At 40.5% G+C, this 24708-nt stretch overlaps 1 protein-coding gene across 2 annotated transcripts in view; it reads left to right on the plus strand.

Moving 5' to 3' along the window:
* The window catches only part of SYT9 (synaptotagmin 9), a 111212-nt gene extending 93377 nt beyond the window's left edge, over positions 1-17835 (plus strand). The window contains exons 4-7 of one of the 2 annotated variants that reach the window (XM_075188073.1): positions 4293-4413; positions 7338-7509; positions 9537-9666; positions 16680-17835. In XM_075188073.1, coding sequence (XP_075044174.1) covers positions 4293-4413; positions 7338-7509; positions 9537-9666; positions 16680-16748 — 492 coding nt within the window. In that variant the 3' untranslated portion in view covers positions 16749-17835. Of the gene's footprint in view, positions 1-4292; positions 4414-7337; positions 7510-9536; positions 9667-16679 lie in introns of those variants that run through there. The other variant, XM_075188074.1, reaches the window with a different exon arrangement.
* Positions 17836-24708: the final 6873 nt, after the last annotated feature.

Here is a 24708-nt window from a genome sequence, read left to right on the forward strand (position 1 = left end):
TACATTATTACAATCATTGGGGCTCAGTTAGAGGTTGACGCATTTGATTTGTGAACGTACGCAGGACAAGATACAAGAACTTACATGCATCTGTTGGATGTTTCCAACGCTAAAATAGTAGTGTTCGCTCCAGATGTATTTAAGGAGTAAGAAGTATATATACTTATTTCCCACTATAGTGTAGAGAGCAGTAAAAGCTGAAGTCACATTAACCTATTTGTACACAATATATTAATGTAACAAAATGTCATATACACAAGAGACAAAAGTGTATTGACTGATATTAATAAATAAGCAGTTTCCATGTCAAAATGTAACTAAATACAAACACTTCCACATCTGTAGTTTTCCCCTCTAAAATATAATGAGGATCTTCTTTCCTGTAGTTATCCAAATGGAGATGTCAAGTAACTGATAGATACAAATGGTCAATCTGCAACCAGCCAATCACAAGCAGGTAGATAACGCTGCTCATTATCATCATCATAATTTTTGTGTCATTGCTCCAGCCCTCCAGCACCCACAAGAGATACACGCCCCTAAGAGACATATCTTCGGATGTATACACATGTAATGGGGTTGCAAAAAGCACCAAGCTGGATCTCCAATATTTTCACCAACATCCTATGGTGATCTGTGGCTTCCCCTTTAATTAGTCGACTCTTCTTTGGGTTTGTAAATCTGCATAACGAAAACAAGGGGCAGTCCTGTTCTTCCCTTTTGATAACGGTGCATTTTACAGTGCATATACATCATTATTATACTTCTTTTGCAGTTGAAAACAAATTTGTATAGTTATAATTTGTAGATGGAGCAAATTTTGTTGGGTCTCATGGTGTCTCCCTAACTGTAGGTAACAGACTGTGTTGTGCTGCCCAGACCATATTATACGGGAGAATTTCGGTGCATTGCAGGTGAAAGCCGAGCACACAAGTCCTCTCAAGGAAATGTTCTCAGTTTGTGTGTGAGTGTGTGAGTTTGTGTACATATATATAAATTCAATTACTCTATAAGTAGTGACTCTATAAGCAAAAATGAAACCAAAGGTTGATCACAGGTATGATCGTCACAAACTGCCATATTCAAATGCTGCTTAAAGTTTATTTTGTACATTATTATGTTGTCATGCAAACATTCACAACTCATTCGCTTATTGATATTCTGTGTGCGATGCAGCACAAAGTAAATAGGATGTACCTGATTTACAATTTATTACAAATTTTGAATACTTTATGATTTCCGCACAGTTAATCACAGCAGTGCCCTGGTTATTAGGCTGGACCCCCTAGGGGCTCCAAGACAGGCCTGCAGGAATGTCATCTTTCATGTAAATTCTACATTATAGAAACAGAAAATATGCATTCTGCGCTGTCAGGTCATGTTTTAATATTTGCACAAAAACATACTGGCTTTCACTTCAAAGCTCTGTATGTGGAGAGATTTACACTGAAAGCCTGTTAACAACCAGTGTGATTTGAGTTTGGAAAGCACCAAGCATTTCAGTGGAAAACCATCAAATATAAATATACATAAATTATTTAGTTCAGTTTACTGATTAACTAGATGTGAAATTCATAAAATATACCTAAATGAAAAATTAAAATACTATGTTTTAAATACTATGGGCCTGATTCATGATGGAATGTAAAGCAAAAAAATTAAAAATGCACCTTGGCAAAACCATGTTGCATTGTTGGGGGAGGTAAATTTAAAATGTGGGGACAGATATATATTTGGGGTAGGGCATGTCCTAGATCAACTTTAAATTTCAGTGTTCAAATAAACTATCAAGTATTTGTGTGCTACATGAAAAAACAGCCAGTATTTAACTTACGTGCAAATTTAAAAACTAATTTGCACCCCTTGCATTGTAACATTGTCCAGGAGAAAACTCATTTTTTTATCTTACTGTTCTTAATGAATCAGGCCCTTTGCTTTATTTTGAAATATATAATATGCTCATTTCCCCCCAAAATAATATACTCTACCACAGCAGGGGCGGACCTAGACGTAATTCTTAGGGGGGGGTGGTTTTGCATAATCACTCCCTTCCTTCATTCTGATTGGTTGGCCCGAAAAACCCTGCCCACCACCCACTATTAGCCCCGCCCCTCCATCTATTTTGATCGGCGTCTTGGATCCAAATTTAAAGGACTTGTACTGCTAGGGTGGCGATTGCCCCGATCGCACCCCCCTGGATCCGCCACTGTACCACAGTGGTCGAAGTGTGGGGGTTACAGTGGTGTGTCATACCGTCACTTCTCCTACTGTCTTGATTGTGAAACTGTCAAATCCAATTCAAATTCCATTCACTTCCATTTTCCATACCGACACTTCTAACTTTGCACTTCGACCTCTGATCTACCAGAGTAATCTAACTCTACAATAGATTTCCCTGGAATTGTAGAGATAGTGATTCTTGTAGTAGGTGTTCAGTAGAAATGTATGTGTGTTTATGTGTGAATCTGTTGTTTAACAGAATGTGGATTCCAACATATTATTTTACTAATAGAAAATTATTATACAGACACTGTGTCATTCCTTGTTTTTTTGTCACCCTTTTGACAAGGGTGCCTCGATATTAGAGACATACTTGTGAACTTTATAAAAAAAACATTTCCGGAAGAATGTGCAAGGTAAACATAGGTAAACATCATGCACAGTTCCACCATGTGGAACACAAGCTAGAGAGCGGGTTGCCATTTTCTTGTAGTCCACCTCCTCCAGGTAAATAAAATAAACAGGAAGTTGCTACAAGGAAATGGCCACTGCTCTCCAGCATAGCAGATGTGTTTATAACTACTTTTTTTTTACCCTACTTTTTCCTCTGCTTTGGCTTCACCTACCACATCCTGTCTTCCCGGATTCCGGAAAATTTCTAAATTCTCCCGGGGAGTCTGGGAGATCATCCACTATTTTGAGAGTCTCCCTCGACAAGTATGATTAGAACCCAATAGCCTAGATAAGTGAAACTCTAGACCTCTGATGTCCTAGTAAGACAAGAGTTTCAAAGACTTGCTTCACCAACATAGACCAAGACCTTCATGGTCAAATTTGAGAAAATGTAAAAAAAAAAAAAAAATTTTTAACACTGAGACTAGATAAAGAGGTTACGGAGAAGAGAACCAATGTTATCTTCACTGAATAATGACCTCTGCAAAAAGACTTACTAGGACCCTCATATATATTAGGTGAACTATAAAAACAATAATATTTGTATTCACTCATCCATTGACTGAATGATCTTTCCCCCTTCATGACCAGGTACATTTTCTTGTTTTGATGATGGTCTGTTGGATATTAAAAAAACCTTTTTATTTCTTAGTACATACAAATCAGAGATCTTCCTTTTAGTAGAATAGATACCCCAAGCTGGCTGCTTGTAATATGCTAGCGGCTACAGGGGAGTCCCATTCATTTTAAGTCATGAGCGTTTCTTATGGGCAGTGGGTTGCATTTTATGGGGGGTGAGGGGGTTTCTCACATTTATCTACATAACATTGATTGTAAATAAAGCAGAATTTCCCATTGGATTACAATGATGATGTAAGAAAAGAGAACATTTCAATTTATAATAAAGTGGTAAATTAGGGCTTCTCTATGCCTGATATGTTGAGCTTTTAGGAAACATTTTCAAGCTTCACATCTTGTATTTTATCATTTTATAATGTCTTAAATGTGTTTAAAAAACCCTTTCAATGTCAGTATGTCAGAAGGACAAAACGTAGACATGTATGGTTCTATCATCATCATCGGGGCAGCTCGGTGGCTAGTGGTTAGCACTTCTGTCTCACAGCACTGGGATCGTGAGTAGATTCCCAACCATGGCCTTATCTGTGTGGAGTTTGTATGTTCTCCTCGTGTTTGCGTGGGTTTCCTCCGGGTGCTCCGGTTTCCTCCCACACTCAGAAAACATACTGGTAGCTTAATTGGTTGTTATCAAATTGACCCTAGTCTCTCTCGGTCTGTGTGTGTGTGTGTATGTTAGGGAATTTAGACAGCGAGCTCCAACGAAGCAGGGACTGATGTGAGTGAGTTCTCTGTACTGCATGTTCTATACAGTAACTTTTAAAATAAGGTGTGAATCATAGAAAGATGATTTAACCTTTCAACACATAAACAATGATGAAGTAACAAGTTTCTGGTTTTATTGTTGTTGCTGCAATTTTGTCTGTGCATAGAAAAGCATTATTGTTTTGTAATGTTCTCACAGTTCCAAGGCAGTAAGTTTCTTCCGCAAAAAAAAAAAATGGTCTATTGAATTTAGTTCTCTAATATTTTCTATTTGCTAGGATAATGTTGACCTTGGTGACTTGATGTTCTCGCTCTGCTACCTTCCTACTGCGGGAAGACTTACCATCACCATCATAAAGGCAAGAAACCTCAAGGCCATGGATATTACAGGGGCATCTGGTGAGTAAATTCAAGGGTATTTTTAAAAGGAAGGCATGAAACCTGTGTATGATTGTAAGTTATGCTTAGGAGAGTTTACTGTTTTAGGCTGTGAATCAGACCATGGCCTACCAGAATTAGAGAGAGAAAAAAAGAAAATGATCAAGTGGGGCACTCAAAATGGACTCTTTATTGCATTTTAATAAATGGGTACTAAATTTTTCTCTCTCTAATCCTGGTGTACAATAAATAAATGATCGGGTGCACCGATCCTCAATATGTATGAGTAATGCCATTTAGGTAATATTGACACATACACTATTGAGGAAGTACGTGGACTACCTGGTGCGGTTTTTCCTTGTTTGTAATCATGGCCTACCGAGTCAGAATCAAACCATGGCCTACCGGAATCAGTCCATGTCCTACTAGAATCAGAATCAGACCATGGCCTACCGGAATCAGTCCATGTCCTACTAGAATCAGAATCAGACCATGGCCTACCAGAGTCAGAATCAAACCATGGCCTATTTGAATCAGACCATGGCCTACTAGAATCAGAATCAAACCATGGCCTACCTGAATCAGACCATGGCATACCGAAATCAGAATCAAATAATGGCCTAAATAACCAATGCAATTAATATAATGACCTTAATCTTAAAACATGGTATATTGAATGAAGTGTGAAGGGTGTATAATCAAAAAAATAAGGTATCACCAGTGTCTGACAGGTAAAATGTTGAGAAAGAAGCTATTTGATAGACCCTAAAACTGTATATTGTATATTAAAATATAGTCAACCTATACTAAGAAAATATAATGCCAATGGAAAAAATGGTCATCCAAAGGACCCCCATATATTAGACCCAGACACACCCCTATATTAAGGGTGAACTGGGTGTCTGGATGGCATTAGCAAATATAAACAGTGAGGCTAACAGCAACAGAAAGGGAAACATTCTATTTTTTACAAAATTACATAAACTGTAAATAAATAGACCAAAACATATAAATCCCAAACTAGTTAAAAGGTTGAAAACGAATGCTGGCATGGGAGAGGGGATACAGCGTAGATGGTTTTGGGGTGATCAGAGATCTTCTAACACACAGTGGTTAATACTGAGTAATTATGTTTCCACCTACTGGTTCTGTGTCCATAATGTGATAAGGTACAACAAACATTTTATCAAGTCTGGCGCGTGCACAGAAGCCTCAATGTGGAGGATCATAGTCGGGAGTCTTTGTCATAATGCCAAGTTGGGTAACAAGCCATATCCAATGCATCTCTCTAACTCCATGCACAAACAGAGGTGGGACAAGGTTATTTGGCAGCCAAGATAATGATGCCAAAACTGTGACCATCACTCTAGGCCTTTACCCAGAAATATGGTATAATCACATTGTCCAAATTGTATGTTTCTACTCTGTACTCTATGAATGAATCTAACAAGCAATGAAACCCACAGAATTCAACTTATTAAGGTCAAAAAATTACTTTACTTTTCCTTCTTTTGAAAAATAAATCCTTTAAGATTTTTAGGTTTTTAATTTTTAGGTGTTTCTTGACTGAGGCAAAATTCCTATTGCACCTTCCCAGTACATCTGTACTCAATAAACTGCCCCCAACATTACTTTAGTAAGCATTGCATAGTGCATTACAATATAGAAGCAAGAGATTCAACAGTTTTCTCTTTACAGAAACCAAGTCTTATAACTGGTTATTAATTCATTGTCTGCATCATTAAACAACTGCATCACATACAGTAATCTTAATTGCAAAATCTTGTTTCTCATTTCCATTTCATTAAAGTTAAATAAAAAAAAAAAATGTTACCTGTAAACAAGGATCTCCGAGTACTACTTAGTTTGCATTAATTACAGGTTTGTCTTTCTGTTTTATTTAGTTTGATTAGGTTTTGTTTACTATTTATGCATGTATAATTTCCAAAGATCATCAAAATCCTCAAATGTCCCCATTTATGTCTTGCAGTGAAAGCAAAGTATCTAATGTGTTTCCCTGTGACATGACAAAGTCCCTGCGCTCAATGCATATGTTGTTTTATTTAATGTTTGTTTTTAATATATACAGTATATAAATTCCTGCAAACAATTTGGCCAGTGAAAATACAATATTGTAGCAGCACGTTGATGTCAGCGAGCGCGCTTATTTAAATATTCTCTAGTTAAATATTGGTCAAATTTAGATAATCTTCTGTATGATTGTTATTACATGGGTGGAAATACCCAGAAAAAGACTTTCGTACTGCAGAAGCAGAACCGTAACCAGCGCCGCGCCTCCCATTTGTATATGTGATGGTTCATGTCTTAAATTATCCTTATTGGCAGACATTTATGCAAACTGGTGCAAAAGGAAAAAAGGTGCTTTCATTTTCTAAACTGCACTAGGACAATGACTTTAAGAACCTGGGGCCTGATTCATTAAGGATCTCAACTTAAGAAACTTCTTATTTCAGTCTCCTGGACAAAACCATGTTACAATGCAAGGGGTGCAAATTATTTTTCTGTTTTGCACATAAGTTAAATACTGACTGTTTTTTCATGTAGCACACAAATATCAACTTTAAATTTCAGTGTACAAATAAGCTATCAAGTATTTGTGTGCTACATGAAAAAACAGTCAGTATTTAACTTATGTGCAAAACAGAATACTAATTTGCACCCCTTGCATTGTAACATGATTTTATCCAGGAGACTGAAATAAGACGTTTCTTAAGTTGAGATCCTTAATGAATCAGGCCCCTGATTAGTTGCTATAGGCAACACTACCTTTTTCCTTCGCACCAGTTCTCATAAATGTCCCCTATAAAACTCACGTGTGATGATTTCCTCAGACAAAGAACTTGTTTTGTGTTAGTTATTGCGTCTTCCCAGAGGAGACAGTCATTTAATATGACTAAAAGAACATACGTCTCTTCTTCTTTCAGATCCCTACGTGAAGGTGTCCATAATGTGTGAAGGAAGAAGGCTGAAGAAAAGGAAAACATCCACCAAGAGGAACACATTAAATCCAGTTTATAATGAAGCCATAGTATTTGATGTCCCGCCAGAAAATATCGATCAGATCAGTCTGTTAATAGCAGTGATGGATTACGACCGGTGAGATATCACAATGAATTCTAATGTTTCCACCGCTACATAGATAGGAAATAGAGAACAACCTGTTCTTACAGGCGTTATTTTATGCACAATCATCTATTTATTAATTTATTATACATCACAGGCAAAATAACATATAAAGACTTGGGGGGGGAAACTTACTAACCCGCGGTTTGCTCAAACCACAGGTTTCCAGGTACTTTGATGTACGGCTTGTAGACCGGGCGATTCACTAAAGGGCAAACCGCAGATCAAAGTGGGTTGTAAGCCGTCGGGTTTCTAAAGCCGGCATTCCGATTTTCATACATGGGAAGCATACAAACAGTCTCGTGTATTAAGCGGACATTCAAAATGAATTGTTATGCCCCCCGTCCTACAGAATAATTGTGTCTCTGTTATTATTAAAGATATTAATTATAGTGCCCGTAGTCCTACAAACGTAACAATAGTCCCTCCGTTATTATAGAAATTAATTATAGTGCCCCCAGACCTACAGAACTTAATAATAGTGCCTCTGTTATTATAGAAATGGATTATAGAGCCCGAAGTCCTACATAAATTAATAATGATGACTCCGTTATTATAGAAATTAATAATAATGACCCCAGTCCTACAGAAATTAATAATAGTGCATTTGTTATTTTAGAAATTAATTATAATACCCCAGTGCTACCAAAATGAATAATAGTATCTCCATTATTATAGAAATTAATTATAGTGCCATCTTTAAAAAAAAATGAAATTACCTCCATAATTCTCACCTGAAATCATCTTTCTTTCTTGTTCCAACATAATCCAGGGAATCTTGTAATACTTGCAGCAAATGAAATAAAATAAAAACCCTATGTACAGAATGGACTGCTCTCGAGGAATATCTGACGCAAAAGGAGTTACTCTCCAGTGAGCCAGTGAGCTGCCTACGCAGTAGCCTGGCATCCAATCAAGAACTGGTTCTTATTCGTGATTGGCTAAGCGGTTTCTCAGTGTAGTAGCTTTATTCCAAGTGATACATCACACTTATGGGAAGGGTATTCTACCTTGCTAAATATAATTTAATGTAAATCAAAATACCATACTTTGGGGCATATTTATGTACCAACAGCTTTGCTCTTCGGAGCAGAGCTAACGGCAATGAAAGTTTTCAATTATGTTGAAAGCTGGCGTACATTGCCATGCAAATAAGGAGATTTTCGGCGACTGGTAAATAGCGTTACTGAGCAGTCTCCATACACTTTTATGGAGTCTGCTCAGTAAAACAAACACAGGTACAAAGCAGCAGATATCGATCGATGCAATGATGATAAATGTTATTCTTTCTGTTATTCCCTGAAAGCGTTAGTTTTCTGGGATTTGACATGGAATTACTGTATGATAAATAGATCCCTTAGTCCAGGGTTTCCCAAACCCAGTCCTCAGGGCTCCCCAACAGTGCAGGTTTTCCGGATCACATGTGACATAATTAGGACCACCTGTGGATCTGTTACAATGTGTCAGTCAGTAATGAATACACCTGTGCTCCAGCCAGGAGATATGGAAAACCTGCCCTGTTAGGGAGCCCTGAGGACTGGGTTTGGGAAACCCTGCCATAGTCAATAAACAATCAAATATATACAAAAACAAATTAGCAATAGTATTTATTAAACATTAACATACACAAAGGGCTACTTGGGAAAAATCTACAGACATATACACACATGATAAAAATATGGTGACATCAATGCATATAAGTGAAAAGTGAAAGAGAAACACCAAGGGGTAAATGTATCACGCTGAGAGTTTTCCGGCGGGTTTGAAAAGTGGAGATGTTGCCTATAGCAACCAATCAGATTCTAACTGTCATTTTATAGAATGTACTAAAGAAATGATAGCTAGAATCTGATTGGTTTTTCAAACCCGCCAGATAACTCTCAGCTTGATACATTTACCCCCAAGTAACACTACCGTAAACATGCACAAATGTGTTGTCAATGTCAATTGTCGTTACAATGTATTGCATACAGAAAAAACATTATGCAACATTTTCACAGTGTAGGTCACAATGAGGTCATCGGGGTATGTCAAGTAGGCAACGGTGCGGAAAGTCTGGGCCGGGAGCATTGGAGTGAAATGCTGTCGTACCCCAGAAAACCCATCGCCCACTGGCATCCACTTGTCGAGGTAAGATTGGCGCCAGGTTGCTGCTCACTCCTCTTTCCTTGTCTTGTAAATTGCTTCTGAACCTTAGTTTCCCCGTCTAATATACAGTATGTGTTCCTACTAAGCTGTGCAATATTAGTTTCCATAGTTTGAGTATTAGATTAACGAATAACACAAATGACAAATTTTTTACAGTAAAGCTCCTTTCATCCAACTAGCAGGATGGTGAGGCTCTTATGTCTGGTACCCCCATTGTTCTGACATTAAGGTGCAGTTGCCATGCTTCACCTCCAGAATGGTTTATTCATTTATCATGATGTAAACTTTATCCCCTTCATGCACTATAAAAGATTGAGAAGCTATGTTGTTAAAAGAAAAGTTCATTATCTGAAAAGCCGGCATGCAAATCTAGCAAAATCTTAACTTCAATCCTGTTGAAGGTGACATTTCACAGGAAGGAAAGAAATGGATCAATTGAAATAAGGCATGGGCCTATGGATCAACTGAAATTGAAAATGTTTATGTCTGGACTGAGAAGGTGTCATATTCAGTGAAACTGTAATGTTACACCAATATAAATAGATGTAGTATATATTTTGCACTGAGTTCAATGAGCTTTCCAAATGAAATTGAAGAGGGCTGTAAAACACGGTCATTTCAAGGAGCAGTACTACTTCACAGTATTGTGAATAGGTACATTCAGTGGTGGGATTCAAGTAAATTAACAACTGGTTCTCTGCCCTAATGACTGTTTTAAGTATACAAAAATGAGTTTTTCCCCTCAAAACACTGTGCCATGCTGTCTTTGCCCCTCAAAACACTGTACCATGCAGCTTTTGCCCCTCAAAACTCTGTGCCATGCTGCCTTTGCTGCCCCTCAAAACACTGTGCCATGCTGCCTTTGCTGCCCCTCAAAACACTGTGCCATGCTGCCTTTGCTGCCCCTCAAAACACTGTGCCATGCTGCCTTTGCCCCTCAAAACACTGTGCCATGCTGCCTTTGCTACACTTCAAAACACTGTGTCATGCTGTCTTTGCCCCTCAAAACACTGTACCATGCAGCTTTTGCCCCTCAAAACTCTGTGCCATGCTGCCTTTGCTGCCCCTCAAAACACTGTGCCATGCTGCCTTTGCTGCCCCTCAAAACACTGTGCCATGCTGCCTTTGCTGCCCCTCAAAACACTGTGCCATGCTGCCTTTGCCCCTCAAAACACTGTGCCATGCTGCCTTTGCTACCCCTCAAAACTCTGTGCCATGCTGCCTTTGCCCCTCAAAACACTGTGCCATGCTGCCTTTGCTGCCCCTCAAAACACTGTGCCATGCTGCCTTTGCCCCTCAAAACACTGTGCCATGCTGCCTTTGCTACCCCTCAAAACTCTGTGCCATGCTGCCTTTGCCCCTCAAAACACTGTGCCATGCTGCCTTTGCTACCCCTCAAAACTCTGTGCCATGCTGCCTTTGCCCCTCAAAACACTGTGCCATGCTGCCTTTGCTGCCCCTCAAAACACTGTACCATGCAGCCTTTGCCCCTCAAAACACTGTGCCATGCTGCCTTTGCTGCCCCTCAAAACACTGTACCATGCAGCCTTTGCCCCTCAAAACACTGTGCCATGCTGCCTTTGCTACCCCTCAAAACTCTGTGCCATGCTGCCTTTGCCCCTCAAAACACTGTGCCATGCTGCCTTTGCTGCCCCTCAAAACACTGTACCATGCAGCCTTTGCCCCTCAAAACACTGTGCCATGCTGCCTTTGCTGCCCCTCAAAACACTGTACCATGCAGCCTTTGCCCCTCAAAACACTGTGCCATGCTGCCTTTGCTACCCCTCAAAACTCTGTGCCATGCTGCCTTTGCCCCTCAAAACACTGTGCCATGCTGCCTTTGCTGCCCCTCAAAACACTGTACCATGCAGCCTTTGCCCCTCAAAACACTGTGCCATGCTGCCTTTGCCCCTCAAAACACTGTGCCATGTTGTCTTTGCCCCTCAAAACACTGTGCCATGGTGCCTTTGCTCCCCCTTGCCCTTCGGTTCCTTCACTTGCCTTTTCTATCGGCTTCTTTCTTCTCTTTTCTTCTCTTCTTGTCTTCTGTCTTCTTGCTTGCCGACTCCTTTCTGCTCCGCTCCTCACTGAATGTCGGGCATGACGTCATCACGTCACGCCCGACATTCAGTGCGGATGGATCAGGGATGAGGAGTGCCGATGCCGCGGACATGAGGTTTATTTTTTGTTTTTTTCAGGGCGCCTGCTTCCCCCACCAACGAAATGGGCGACCCAGCCTGTAGCCACCGGTTCACCGAACCAAGCCTAAAATTAGGTATCGGTTCTAGCAAACCAGTGAGAACCGGCTGAATCCCACCACTGGGTACATCGAATTGGGAACTCGGAAAAAGCAAAGTACTCTATAGCTTTGTAAATGTGCTCCAGAGCGAGGGTAGTATTTTTACAATGCAGTCCCTTTTCCAGACACTAGGTGGTGACATGTCTGATTCTACCGTGTTTTTATAAAATCTTTATTGTCAGACGTGAACGTATCTTGTAAAAAACTGTAATGTGTTATGCATAAATACTGCATTATAAGGCAACAGATTGTTAGCCTACGTGTGACAGGTCCTGTTTAATCTACTCAAACAATTGGCATCAAAATAAATTATTTGCTGCAGTGAAAAACCCAACAGAATTTAAAACAAAAAAGTACAAAGAAAAAAAAAAGGTGGTTTTTTGAGTGCATTAGGTGTTGGTAAATGACAAAACACGTCCCACGCACTTTAGATTTACAGAAATGAAAGCAGAAAACAAGGTGTCTGGGAATGAATCACTTTCACGGCCTTCTGATGCAGATTTTGTTTAGTATGCAAAAGTGATGACAATATCTGTCTCTGAGCGATGTAACAGACACACCCCAGTTATTTTTGTATATGTGTTTAGCTTGCTCTCCACTGAACTTGTCCATTGTTCTAGACTTACAAGAGAATTGCAACTGTATGCCATGTATTCATTGTATAAAATATAAATAATAGATGATTTAAAGGATTATAGCCATATTTGTGTAGAATTCTACATATACATGTGTATTATTTTCTTATCCTGTGCATTATAATGACAAAGACAACCCTAAAATGCCAGCCAGAGAAGGCATTCCCGAATTTTGTGAATGGTGACAATAGAAAGACTGTAAGTGAAGACCAATTTTACCGTTTAGCGTGACCATGTAGCTTATCATGTAGGCATACAACATTTATTTTCAGGATATAAATCTGTTTCTTATTAAAGAGTTTAAGGGAGCAAATACCGACCAGGTTCGCCTTTAATTAAATTTTCGTTTTAAATACGGATGCCAAAATTTCACAGAATCCGCGTTTGATAAATAAACCCCCTTGTGTTGAAAATTATATGAATATACCTGAAATGTAGGAAGTGGGACACTAAGACCAAGCAGGTAGAACTATACAGAGAATGATACAATTATTATTAGTTTAGCACAATGGGTGCATCGCCTCACAGTTTATCCAGTCAGACAGCAGCTGCTCTGCAACGGAGCAACTTCCTCTGTAATAAATAACTACTCCTTCCCTGTTTGACACACACTGCACTAGCACAGAGATGTGCAAATACATGGCAATTAGTTACTCAGCCACATGTGAGTGCATGTGTGTACCTTGCACTTATGCTTCCTCTCTCAGTACTCTCTCCTCCCTCCAATACTCAAATCAACACACCTTCAGTGCAACATGGGTACTGTCAATGAGATCAGTGCTGTCTAAACAAAAGTCACTAAACACACCACTAAATCCCCACACATTAGGCTGCCACCCCCTGCACTAATATAGCCAAACAGTAAAATAAGACATACATTACAGTTGCTAAGAGATTCCTTTTTCAGTCATTGCTGAACAGTAAAATAGTAAAAAGGCAGTCGGAGGTGGAACTGGCGACCTGTGGGCCCTTGTGCCGGGAGGAGGGATCCGGGACCCCTGACCCTCTGCATCTGCCATGCAAAGGGCCCCATTGTCTCCATGGGCGCCGGTGCACTGCACTTGCCGCACCAATAGTAGTTCCGCCACTGCTGGCAGCATCAGTAACCAGAGCCTCCCATTGGATCTGCCAGGTGAGATTGACAATACGACAGTCATGCAGTTATGTAGCTGGTGTCATCAGTTGAGCTTTGATTACATATTAGCCAACAACCCTTGCGATAATCCTTACCATACAGACTGATAAGTGCAACTCCAACAAACTATCTCGTCACAATCATTCTATTTAGAAGAAAACATTCCAAGATTCCACTGGCACTTACCATATTCAATATGCCACTTTTAAGCCACTTTTGTCCATACTACATTTTTCCTTTTTCCAGGTAATATCAATAATATTTTTTGCAATCTTTTATTATTAAAGAAAGTATTTTCTGTCTGATACTTCTGTGTCTGTTCAGTTGCTCACTGCATGCCTCCTGAAAGCACAAAGGACACGTTTGCGTCTGGTATTCCTGCACATGCTGAATCTGTTGAATGAGGAGGTTTCAAAGAGAATATAATGTGTAAGAGCTTGTCCCGGGTGTCATGACATCAGGATTGAGCACAGGCGGAGGATGACTGTTGTCACTGTATGCTAAGTGTTCCTCGCAGCTTGCCATTCATGAATAAACTTCCCTGTTCCATTGAAGAACAAATAAATAGCTAACGTACAAGACTACAACTTGCTCCAGATTATTACTTAACACATGCTATACGAATATAAAATATAACACACAAGAAATGGCACTGTCATTTTTTCCATAGAAATTGTTACAAATTATCTGTGTATCTGCACAGAAATGGTCAATGCTGATGTCATTCACGTCAGTGGTAAATGTGTGTATTATAAAGAATAATGTATCCCCTGCTGTAAATCCTAAGAATATTTAAAATTGTCTCGTATTTCCATGACCTGTATAGAAGCACTCGGCCTGCTTTTCTATGGTCATAGAACTCCTTGCTGACTTTAACTATATTTATCATCTACTGCATGTGAGACGTCCCATATATATTATATTCATGCCTTTGTGGCTGCTCTAGCTTGTCGCTATTTCTTTGAGCATGCCTAGTTCAGCATGCTGATGGTTCATCATCATCATCAACATTTATTTATAAAGCGCCACAAATTCCGCAGCGCTGTACAGAGAACTCACTCACATCAGTCCCTGCCCCATTGGAGCTTACAGTCTAAATTCCCTAACATACACACACAGACAGACAGAGACTAGGGTCAATTTGATAGCAACCAATTAACCTATGGTCCTCCCCCTATGGTTGTTTTTGGAGTGTGTGAGGAAACCGGAGCACCCGGAGGAAACCCACGCAAACACGGGGAGAACATACAAACTCCTCACAGATAAGGCCATGGTTGGGAATTGAACTCATGACCCCAGCGATGCGAGACAGAAGTGCTAACCACTTAGCCACCGTGCTGCCCCATCCTGAATTGCCTGATGTTCTGGGGTGTGGCCATGTAACAACAGGGTCATTCCATGCCCCTAGAGGGCTGCCTGTAAAGCACTAGGCTGCCCACTAGATGTCTCCCTTCCCCCCAATGTTTCTATCCACGGGACAAACATGTCCCCGGGCGGGACAGAATGACAGATCTCTAAAATCGGGACTGTGTCGCTAAAATCGGGACAGTTGGGAGCTATGAAACTCATATGTAAGCATGGCAGATGGTATCCATAGCCTTAGAGCATAAACTGCTATTATACAACACCGGTTTCTGATTATAATAAAGTTACCAGATAGGAGTTGGCATAATTAAAGTTTGAAAAGTTAACACCAAAAGTACAGCCTAGGTGAAATTCTGTTGGCAATGTATACTGATTAACACACATACTTCAGAAAGTCAGCAACCTCCTCCCTGCTAAAGTACCATAGGCCTTATTTACGTTACATATGGGTATGTACTAAAGAGCTTGTGGAACTACGTGAGCATTAATAACCAATCGGGTACCTTGAGTCCATCCGACAGTTTGGTGAGAAAGTGTCTCAGGAACAAAGTGAGTTCCTCCCCCTACATGGGATGCCCCGACTCTTTAATACTCACGAATAGTCACACCTATAAGAAGATGACCATAGCTGCCACGAATCCCGAATTCCACTGGGTAATCCTGATTCCGGGAAAGGGGTATGGCCTTGCCTGAAATGTTATGGTTTTTGTGGATCAGTCTTAAAGTGGTTAAAGTGGCGGCTATGATTGAATAATGTCACACATAAATAAAAATAAAACTATGTAGTTATATAACAGTAAATGTAACATATGTTTTTTTTACATGGTGTCTCTTCTGATATCTAATAATATGCAGTCGTCTGCAGATGACAGGTGCTCTTCACCATTATTTTGGCATACTACAAAAGTGAATTAGAAGAAGGTTAAGACTTTGATCTCTAAGTGATGTATTCCCAGATCCACAATATATAGGTAACACACCAGAGCAACTAAACAAATATCTTCTGGAACTTCCAGCAATCCTAAGTAAATAGGGCGCTGATTCCATTGGCCGTACAGCATTGTTCTGAATGATTAACTGGCTGTGATATAATCTTATTGTCAGCCGCCTTAATGTCCTGGGAAATGATTTGGCCTTTACTGACGGGCCCAATGTAAACTACAATTTGCCTGATCGATATTTAACTATTTATTTTCTTTTTAATATGCTCTAAAATGTCAGGTTCACACATGCAATGCACAATATAGAGCCGGGAGCAAAAGTTAAAATGTGAGGCCTGTAAAGACATCGCCGTTTTAAATCTGCCCTCCAAAATGGCCGAATATCGGAGACTTGCAGATTGATACATTCACCCCCTGGTGTCCAGGCACCAAAATCATGATTGTCAGCTGTGTTGAGCAAGGAAATTGTGCCAATTCTGGATATAGCTCTTTGTACCACTGTGCTGTATGTGCTCTATCACAATGCAAGTAAATCAAGCATTAGCTGCCATTACTTTCACGGAGTTCTTTTTGAAAGATGAATAATATATATATATTTTTGCTTCTGTTTTTCTACCCAGTGGTCTGCTCAAACTGCAGCAACTGGAAATGGGTCATGTAATTCTCTGAAGGGTCCGCCATCTCCGTGAATGAAGGCACGTACTCCACGCGAAGGTCAAGTTTACCAAACGGAATATTAAGGAGCGCCGGCTTCACTCGCCACCAGGGTCCTCTCACGCCGGAGGACAGAGTCCGGACACTAGAGGATATAATGGGGGACATGTATGAAAACTGATGTCCAAGACACTAGTCCTATAACACTAAGCAGCCAGTCAGACTTTAGCTGTGATTTTAATAGTAGTTTTTACAAAATGGAAGTGAATGTCTGATTTGTTGCTAGGGGTTACAGCAAATTATTCCTGCGCAACGGATTTCATAAATGTTCCCAAAACGTGTGTTATTTGTTATTTCCATTTTTAATTCCTACCCATTTATTTTTCCTTTTTACCTAATAAGGACATCACTAGATTCGGAATGTTTTTCAATGGCATGCTGCTTAGTTCCACATACGTACCCTGCCCACATGACTTAGTTATGTATGACCCGTGTTGGTTTTACTATGATGACATTGGTTCATGCTACATCCACCGTTAACATTATATTTTTCAGATTCTAAATTCAGTATGTTCTGTTCAGTATGAAGTCATCCTAATATATCATTGTTTTCATTATCGTAAAATTCCCCTTGACTGATGTCGTTTGCAGTGTCAGAGGGTTTTATCTACTAATATAGCATCAATCTTGCACATAGTGACCTATGACAACCAATCAGCAAGCTACTCCCAAATCTTGCCCACTTCATTGGTGAAGTGGGTGAGGGCGGGGCTAATCGTGTCATCCTAGCTCTGCCCCTGCTGTACTAGGCCAGAATTTGAATTGCTTAGCTTGGGGCGGGGCTTTATTGACGCGATAAGCGTGGCCACGCCCCCAAGACACAGACAACTGTGGCGATCTCCCGGAGAGGTGATCTCCAACGTTGGCAAGTATAGCCTATATTAATAGATGACACCCAGAGGAGAACATTCTCACTCATCTCACGGCATTGAAAGCTTGTCCTGATATCCTGTCTTGTAGATGGTGCATGTTTCATCCTCATATGAGATATGAAAGAAACTATTCTGTACCGTTAAAAAAATTTCCTAAATTTTATATAAAGTGTGAATCTTATAAACACAAGCCTAATGTCCGGTGTGTGATTTATTGAGATTTAGTATGTACAAATTATTTTCTTCTTAATAAAAAAAAAATTATGTATTCTAAGCAACAACCTAATACGGATTATTTTTGTAAAAACCTTTTACAATGATTGCATCAAGTATCTACTATGACAGCATTTTAAAGGCCATCTAAGCTCAATTATTTTCTGTGTCTAATTGTATCTAATGCAGAGGGCTGAAAATATGCTCTCTCACTGTGCACTCTATGAGCAGACAAGGGGTAGATTTATCAAACCTTCTAAAATGAAAAAGTGGAAGTGCTGCCCATAGCACCAATCAGATTCTAGCTTTCTCTTATCTTGTTCATTCTAAAAAATGATAAGTAGAATCTGATTGGTTGCTATAGGCAACACCTCCACTTTTTTTTTAGAAGATTTGATGATTCTACCCCTTAGTGTTGTCTGACTTGTTGTCGCCTGCTCTCTGTCATATATTCATGAACACACCACATCTCCATCGATGTCATACAGTGGCGCACGCAGGGGGGGTTACTGGGTCTCCAGAAACCCCTCCCCTCCACTAACGCAGTGCCCTACTTAGCGGCACTGTACTATACAGCAGCCGCGGCGCTGTCAAAGAAGCGTCCGCGGCTTCTTTGACAGCGCCGCGGCTGCTGTATTGTACAGTGCTGCCGAAACTGAGCTGCTGCGCATGCGCGGGGCGTGCGCAACAGCTCTCGGTTTTCTTTTTTGTTTTGTTTTTTTTTTTCGGTGGGGGGAAAACCGCCCCCTAACAATCCTGCATGCGCCGCCCCTGTCATACTCCCCTGCAGTTATGTCATGCCCATGCCATTATATAATTTACTCTAAAAGTGTTACAAATCTGCGCTGCCCAAAACAACGACAAATGTTAAGTGTCAACGTATACTCGAAATTACTCCAATAAATAAATGAAGGTTGCTGCTGTCCAAAAAGTGAACCCCAATTCCAGCTGCATCATCTCATCGTACCGAATGTTATCGCCACACCGTGGGGTGAAATGCTAGATCAAATAAGAGGCATGGGAGCTAGGAAAGATATCGGAAATGCCCTCAATAGATCAAACACATAGTAGATATTTAGAATATAATAAATCGATGCACTTACAATGGTGCTGTTTTTTTGCAGATTTGGGGAGCTCAGACAGTTCCCTTAACTCTATGGTACCTTGTCTCTCCGTTCCTGGATAGAGGGCGGTTTTCTCACTTAGCTCCATAGTGCATAGTTTTCAGCACTTCCTCAGTGCAGTGAAATCCCACCAGTGCCTGCTCCTAATACACAGACATCTGATGAGTGGGCAATGTGTGCTGTATATCATACTTGCCTACTCTCCCTGAATGTCCGGGAGACTCCCGTATTCCGGGTAGGTCTCCTGGACTCCCGGGAGAACAGGCAATTCTCCCACATCCCTCAGGATGTGAGCGCCTCAGTGACGCAATTCGTGGGGAATTGTGTCATTTTGACCCCGCCCCCAGTGACAAAATGCCAATACCGTAATGGGGGTGTGGCCAAATGATGCAAGCTGCCTGACACGCCCCTTCTACTTTCAGCCACGCCCCTTCCTTTGGGATCTCCCGGAAGTAAAAAATGAACAATCGACAAGTATACTGTATATACTGAAAGTAAAGAGAATACTATGATAAGGGGAATGCGCATTGTGGATTATTACAGTAAAGTAACAAGCTTACTTATTGATCAAGGTCAGCAACTATGGCTGTTTAACAGACACTCAATAACTGTAGTATAATTATTATATTTATATATTTGCCAGCATAATCTGCAGCACTTTACAAATGGGGAAAAAACAAACAAATAAAATGAGACTGTTTATTAACACGTGCACAATGCAGTAATAAGGCCTTGCTCGCAAGCCTACAACCTATAGCAGTGTTGGCTAATCTGTGACACTCCAGGTGTTGTGAAACTACAAGTCCCAGCACACCCTTCCAGCAATAAGCTGCTATATATGGACAAAGCATACTGGGACTTGTAGTTTCACAACACCTGGAGTGTCACAGATTAGCCAACACTGACCTATAGAGAAATAGAAGTTTGATACATAAAGTTAAGTACCACATTTTGCATATTAGGCCAGCCAGATTCCAATGGGTAAATATGGCTCTATATGACCAAGCCACACGGCAATGTTGGTTTAGGAATCAGAGAGTTATTTGGGTATAGAAGGGGAATACATGTAAGTTGTGCAGGAACTGTGCAGCAGAGTGGTAATCAGGTAGACTAGCCTAGGGGGGTTTGGAGGGTAGTTTGGGAATATGATAAACTTGAATGAACAGGTGAGTTTTCAGGGAACTCTTGACGATTTGAGAGATAGAGGAACGTCTTTTTGCACTAAGGACGAAATTCCTTGGGTGCAGCCTAAAAAAGGGCATTTAACAGGAAAGGGGGCAAGAAATGAGTTGTGATAAGATGTAATGTAATGTTCACCAGTAAATGTTGTACAATGTAAATAAAGCACATATTCAGTTAGACATTACACAATGTTTTTGTGCTATAGCTTGAGCCTTATTTATAAGGAAGCATACTACTGTAATAAATTGGTTATTCAATAAATGATCATGTGTCACATGCAGAAATCATCAGCTATTTATATAGCGCCGCTAATTCTGCAGCGCTGTACAGAGAACTCACATCAGTCCCTGCCCCATTGGAGCTTACAGTCTAAATTCTCTAACACACACAGACAAAGAGAGCCTAAGGTCAATTTAATAGTAGCCAATTAACTATTAGTATGTTTTTGGAATGTGGGAGGAAACCTACCCAAACACGGGGAGAACAGTGGCGCACGAAGGGGGGGTTTATGGGTCTCCAGAAACCCCCCCCCTCCGCTAACTAAGTGCCCACCATAATGACACTGTCCTATACAGCAGCCGCGGCGCTGTCAAAGAAGCGTCCGTGGCGGTGCTGTATTGTATACAGCACCGCCGCAGACGCTTCTTTGACAGCCCCGCCGCGGCTGCTGTATTGGACAGCGCTGCCGAGATGCGCAGCTCTCGCGTGCGCCCCTGGAGAAGACACAAACTTCACACAGATAAGGCCATGGTCAGGAATCGAACTCATGACCCCGGTGGTGTGAGGCAGAAGTGCTAACCACTAAGCCACCAGAAACATAGACATGTTCTTGTTCAAGAAAAGTATAGCTGTCTCTGAATTAATTAAAGCAAAGACATAACCCTTACAAATTAGTTTTGTCATACATCAAAAGAACAGACTACATTAAGGCAGACATTCCAAATATAGAATGTAAACTGCTATTCCATTGTTCTTCCCTGTGTCAATTATGATGTGACACATTGTAGCTACCGTGAAATAGTGTCCACTGACTGTACAGGTGGGAAAAGTATTCTGACAGCATGAAAACCTGCAAATTAAATGTAGCTTCTCGTTATGTCATTCATAAAGAGCTAATTACAGCTCTAGAGCTCACAGGCTATTGGCAGTTGCTAGATATTGTTGTACATGGTAATAATATGTTCCACATCGCAGGCCATATTAATTGGCATCAACATGCGTGTGTCATCATGTGTCAGAAAATACTGTTACTGCATTTGGTAAATTACACTTGGGCTTTTGTACCAAATCCTGTTACATGACATATATGAATTTATTTTGTGCACAACTTTTATTTTACACATTTTTATATTATTTTAAAACTTTTTTTTTTCTTCTATAAGTAAATAAATAAATGATCAACAGGTGGAGCAGAGCCCGCTGTACATATTGGGATCACATTCCTGATAGATAACAGAATGCCACAGGATTCAGTTGTTGTGTTACATTGAAAAGGTTTTCTATTTATGCCATTGATACTCCACTATGAGCAAACTGTTACAATAAAGGTTGCTCCATCTGTACGGACCGCCTATGTATCACTTTATTACCATTGCTGTAGCTGACTGACGCAGTTACATGTTCTTTGTATGAATATATAACAATTGCATGAAAATGATGATTTGTAGCATTACAGTGGAGACAGACCATTTATGGGCTGAAATAATATTATGTGTACTGTACTGACTGTGACTATTGGTGACACAATTGAGGCATGAGGCACGAGGCACACAAGGCAACTGACAAGCTGCATTCTCATGAAAATTGGTTCGGCCGCAAATTACTGTGGGTGACGGTTTTAAGACGCTTGTCTGACAATGCAACTGACGAGGATACAGGAGAAGAAAGCACTCTTCAGGGGTGTGGGGGAATGGGAAACGAGGAGTGGACGGACTTAGAAGGAAATCGTCATATGAATAATACATGAAAATCTGCACTTAGCAAAGATGCACATTAACATGACCCTTCCAGGGCCTTGCCAAATAATCCATCATTGTTATAGCCCAGCTTCCTGGTACATTTCTCTCACACAGTTTTGAGCTGTTGATGTAAAGCAAGGCAACATATGTCACGTAAGTATGGAGAGCCAAGCTCCTGAAAATTAAAATCTAATCCTAAAATTTATGACGCAGGTTATTGTGATAGGAGCCTCTTAGCTATTTAGATATAATATCATAAAATATCAGATGCAGATGAAGTTAACACTTTAATAAAACATTATATTTAATCTTAAAAAATAAAGCGGTGTCCAACATTCTCAGGCACATCACATCTCTATAGTTTAGTGGACCCTGCTCCTTCCACTATTTAGGTCTGTGTCTTCCTACGTGTCTCCATTACTCTTCTCAACACCTCCCTTGTTACATGCACCCCTCTCCTCCCTAATTTAATCATTTAGTTTATTTTTAAATTTGACTGAGAAATGGACATTTTTTTAAACCCATTTCAATGCAATAAAAGTATATATTATGTGAGATCAGCCGATAGGATTGCCAGGAAGATATTTAGTAGTCTAAATTAGTCTTCTTTAATATATATATTATGTACATTACATCAAGTCAGACCTGTTCCACAACCAAGACCTGTGGTATTGTTGTAGGAACCTCATGCCTCATAATCAGTCTTGTTCTCAGCTATTCGCTTTCTAAAGACCTCAGCACTTCAGTTTACTGCCGCTCAGCTGAACCTCTGCATTTATCGACCAGCAGTCCTGCTCCACTCCACGGTTCCATCTCACCCTGATCTAATCCCTCTTAGAGGACCGCGATCTTTGGCTAGATAGCAGCTAAGTCCATATACCCTTGCGGGGATCCCTGGTAAATACCTCTCTACTGTTACACTCTGCACCTCTCTGGGGGTAAGTCTACGGGGCAAGTTTACCTAGATGGGGGCTTCGAGGCCTACTCCAAACTCAGGCTCCGTGACACAGCGGCAGAACACTGCACAGATGAGCCCCATAGCAAAATTTGGGGAAGACTCCTGCAATGCAGCTCCACCTTCACAAAGTGCAGAGTGGCCAATAAGAGCCATATGGCCAGTGATAGTAGTCCCACCCATAGGGCCCCATGGCCCTATAGTCCCACTCACTGTGAAACTAGGAGCATCCCCTCCACCTTCCTTGCTGCTGCCCTAGGTCAGGGCTTTCGCAGTTCTCCATCAATCCAGAAAATCTTAGAAACTGTACTAAGGCTATGAAAACAAGTGATTTTATTGAAGAAATGTTGCCAGATAATATGTAAAATGTTGTCTGAAGTTATTTTATGCACACTATATAAAACCAAAAAAAAGAAAATAACAGATGTACAATCCACATCATTTATGATTAAAGCTGGATTGTAATTTAAACTTCAAACTGTAATTATAACACGCTGGAGTCCACAGAAATCTATAATTAGCTGAAACTGTTCATGTGTAAATGCTACTGACAGACAGAACCAACAATTAAATCATTACTATCCAATCACAGCAAGGCAGCGACGAACACTTTCATGAAGAATATTCTTGAAATGCATTACAAATTTTAACAATGTGCAGCTGATCAGGTAAATATGAAACCACTTATTTTTTATTCAAACAAGTAAATGTTTGGAATAATACCCATGTGTACACTATGGGAAGGGGGGTGGGCTGTTGCCCAGAACTCTCTATTCCCTGTGCCCTCAACTCACATGATCTGCTGGTCAGTCTGGCAATAACTGTTTTGCTTCTACTCCTGGAATAATGCCTGCCTGCAGTGCTCCCTGGTGAAAGCAGCTTATCACAGACAAGAATCCATTGTATCATGCAGACCAATCAGAGGAGGCGCTTTGTGTTCTCTGAGTCTCTTCTGATTGGCATGTCTTGGGCACCATATGCCTTGCCATCCAATCAGAGATTGACTGATCTACATGGTGCAGTACTTTGCCCCAGTATAACTTCCTTTTGGGAGGAGGAAGAACCTGCTGCCAACTGACTGGGCAGAAGTCAGCAGGGAGTACTTTGCTGTGGAGGAATGGGGGGAGAGAGCCAGAGATAGGAGCTGCCAGCAGAAATGAGAAAAGGATAGCCTAAGGGTTGGGTGACACAGAAAGAGATGGTCTATGAAAAGTTAGCTTGGGATGGGGGAAAGAGAAACAGAAATTTAAAGAAAAAGCTGGGAAAAGAGAATAGATGTTGCATGTAGAAAAAACACCTTAGGGTAATAAAAGAAAGAGCTGGGAGAAGAAAATTAGGAAAGAAAACACAAGAGAAGAGGAAGAGAGCTCTGGGGGGAAGAAGACATAAAATTAGGGAAAAGAAAGATCTGGGAGAGTAGTAAGATGGGAGACAAAAGAGAGATTGAGACTTGTTAATGCAGCCAAACATCCATGGTTAGGATTAGGAAACAGTGCCAGGTAGGGTATGTGAGATAATTAGGGGGGGGGGAATGATTTTGATTCCTTATAAAGTCCATTTTTTTTTATCAACAATGATTTTTATTGAAGATTTGGATTGTTCAGGGTACAGAAAGTAAAAAGAAGGTGGCG

This window comes from Mixophyes fleayi, chromosome 10 (assembly GCF_038048845.1).
Source record: "Mixophyes fleayi isolate aMixFle1 chromosome 10, aMixFle1.hap1, whole genome shotgun sequence".
NCBI lineage: Eukaryota > Metazoa > Chordata > Amphibia > Anura > Limnodynastidae > Mixophyes > Mixophyes fleayi.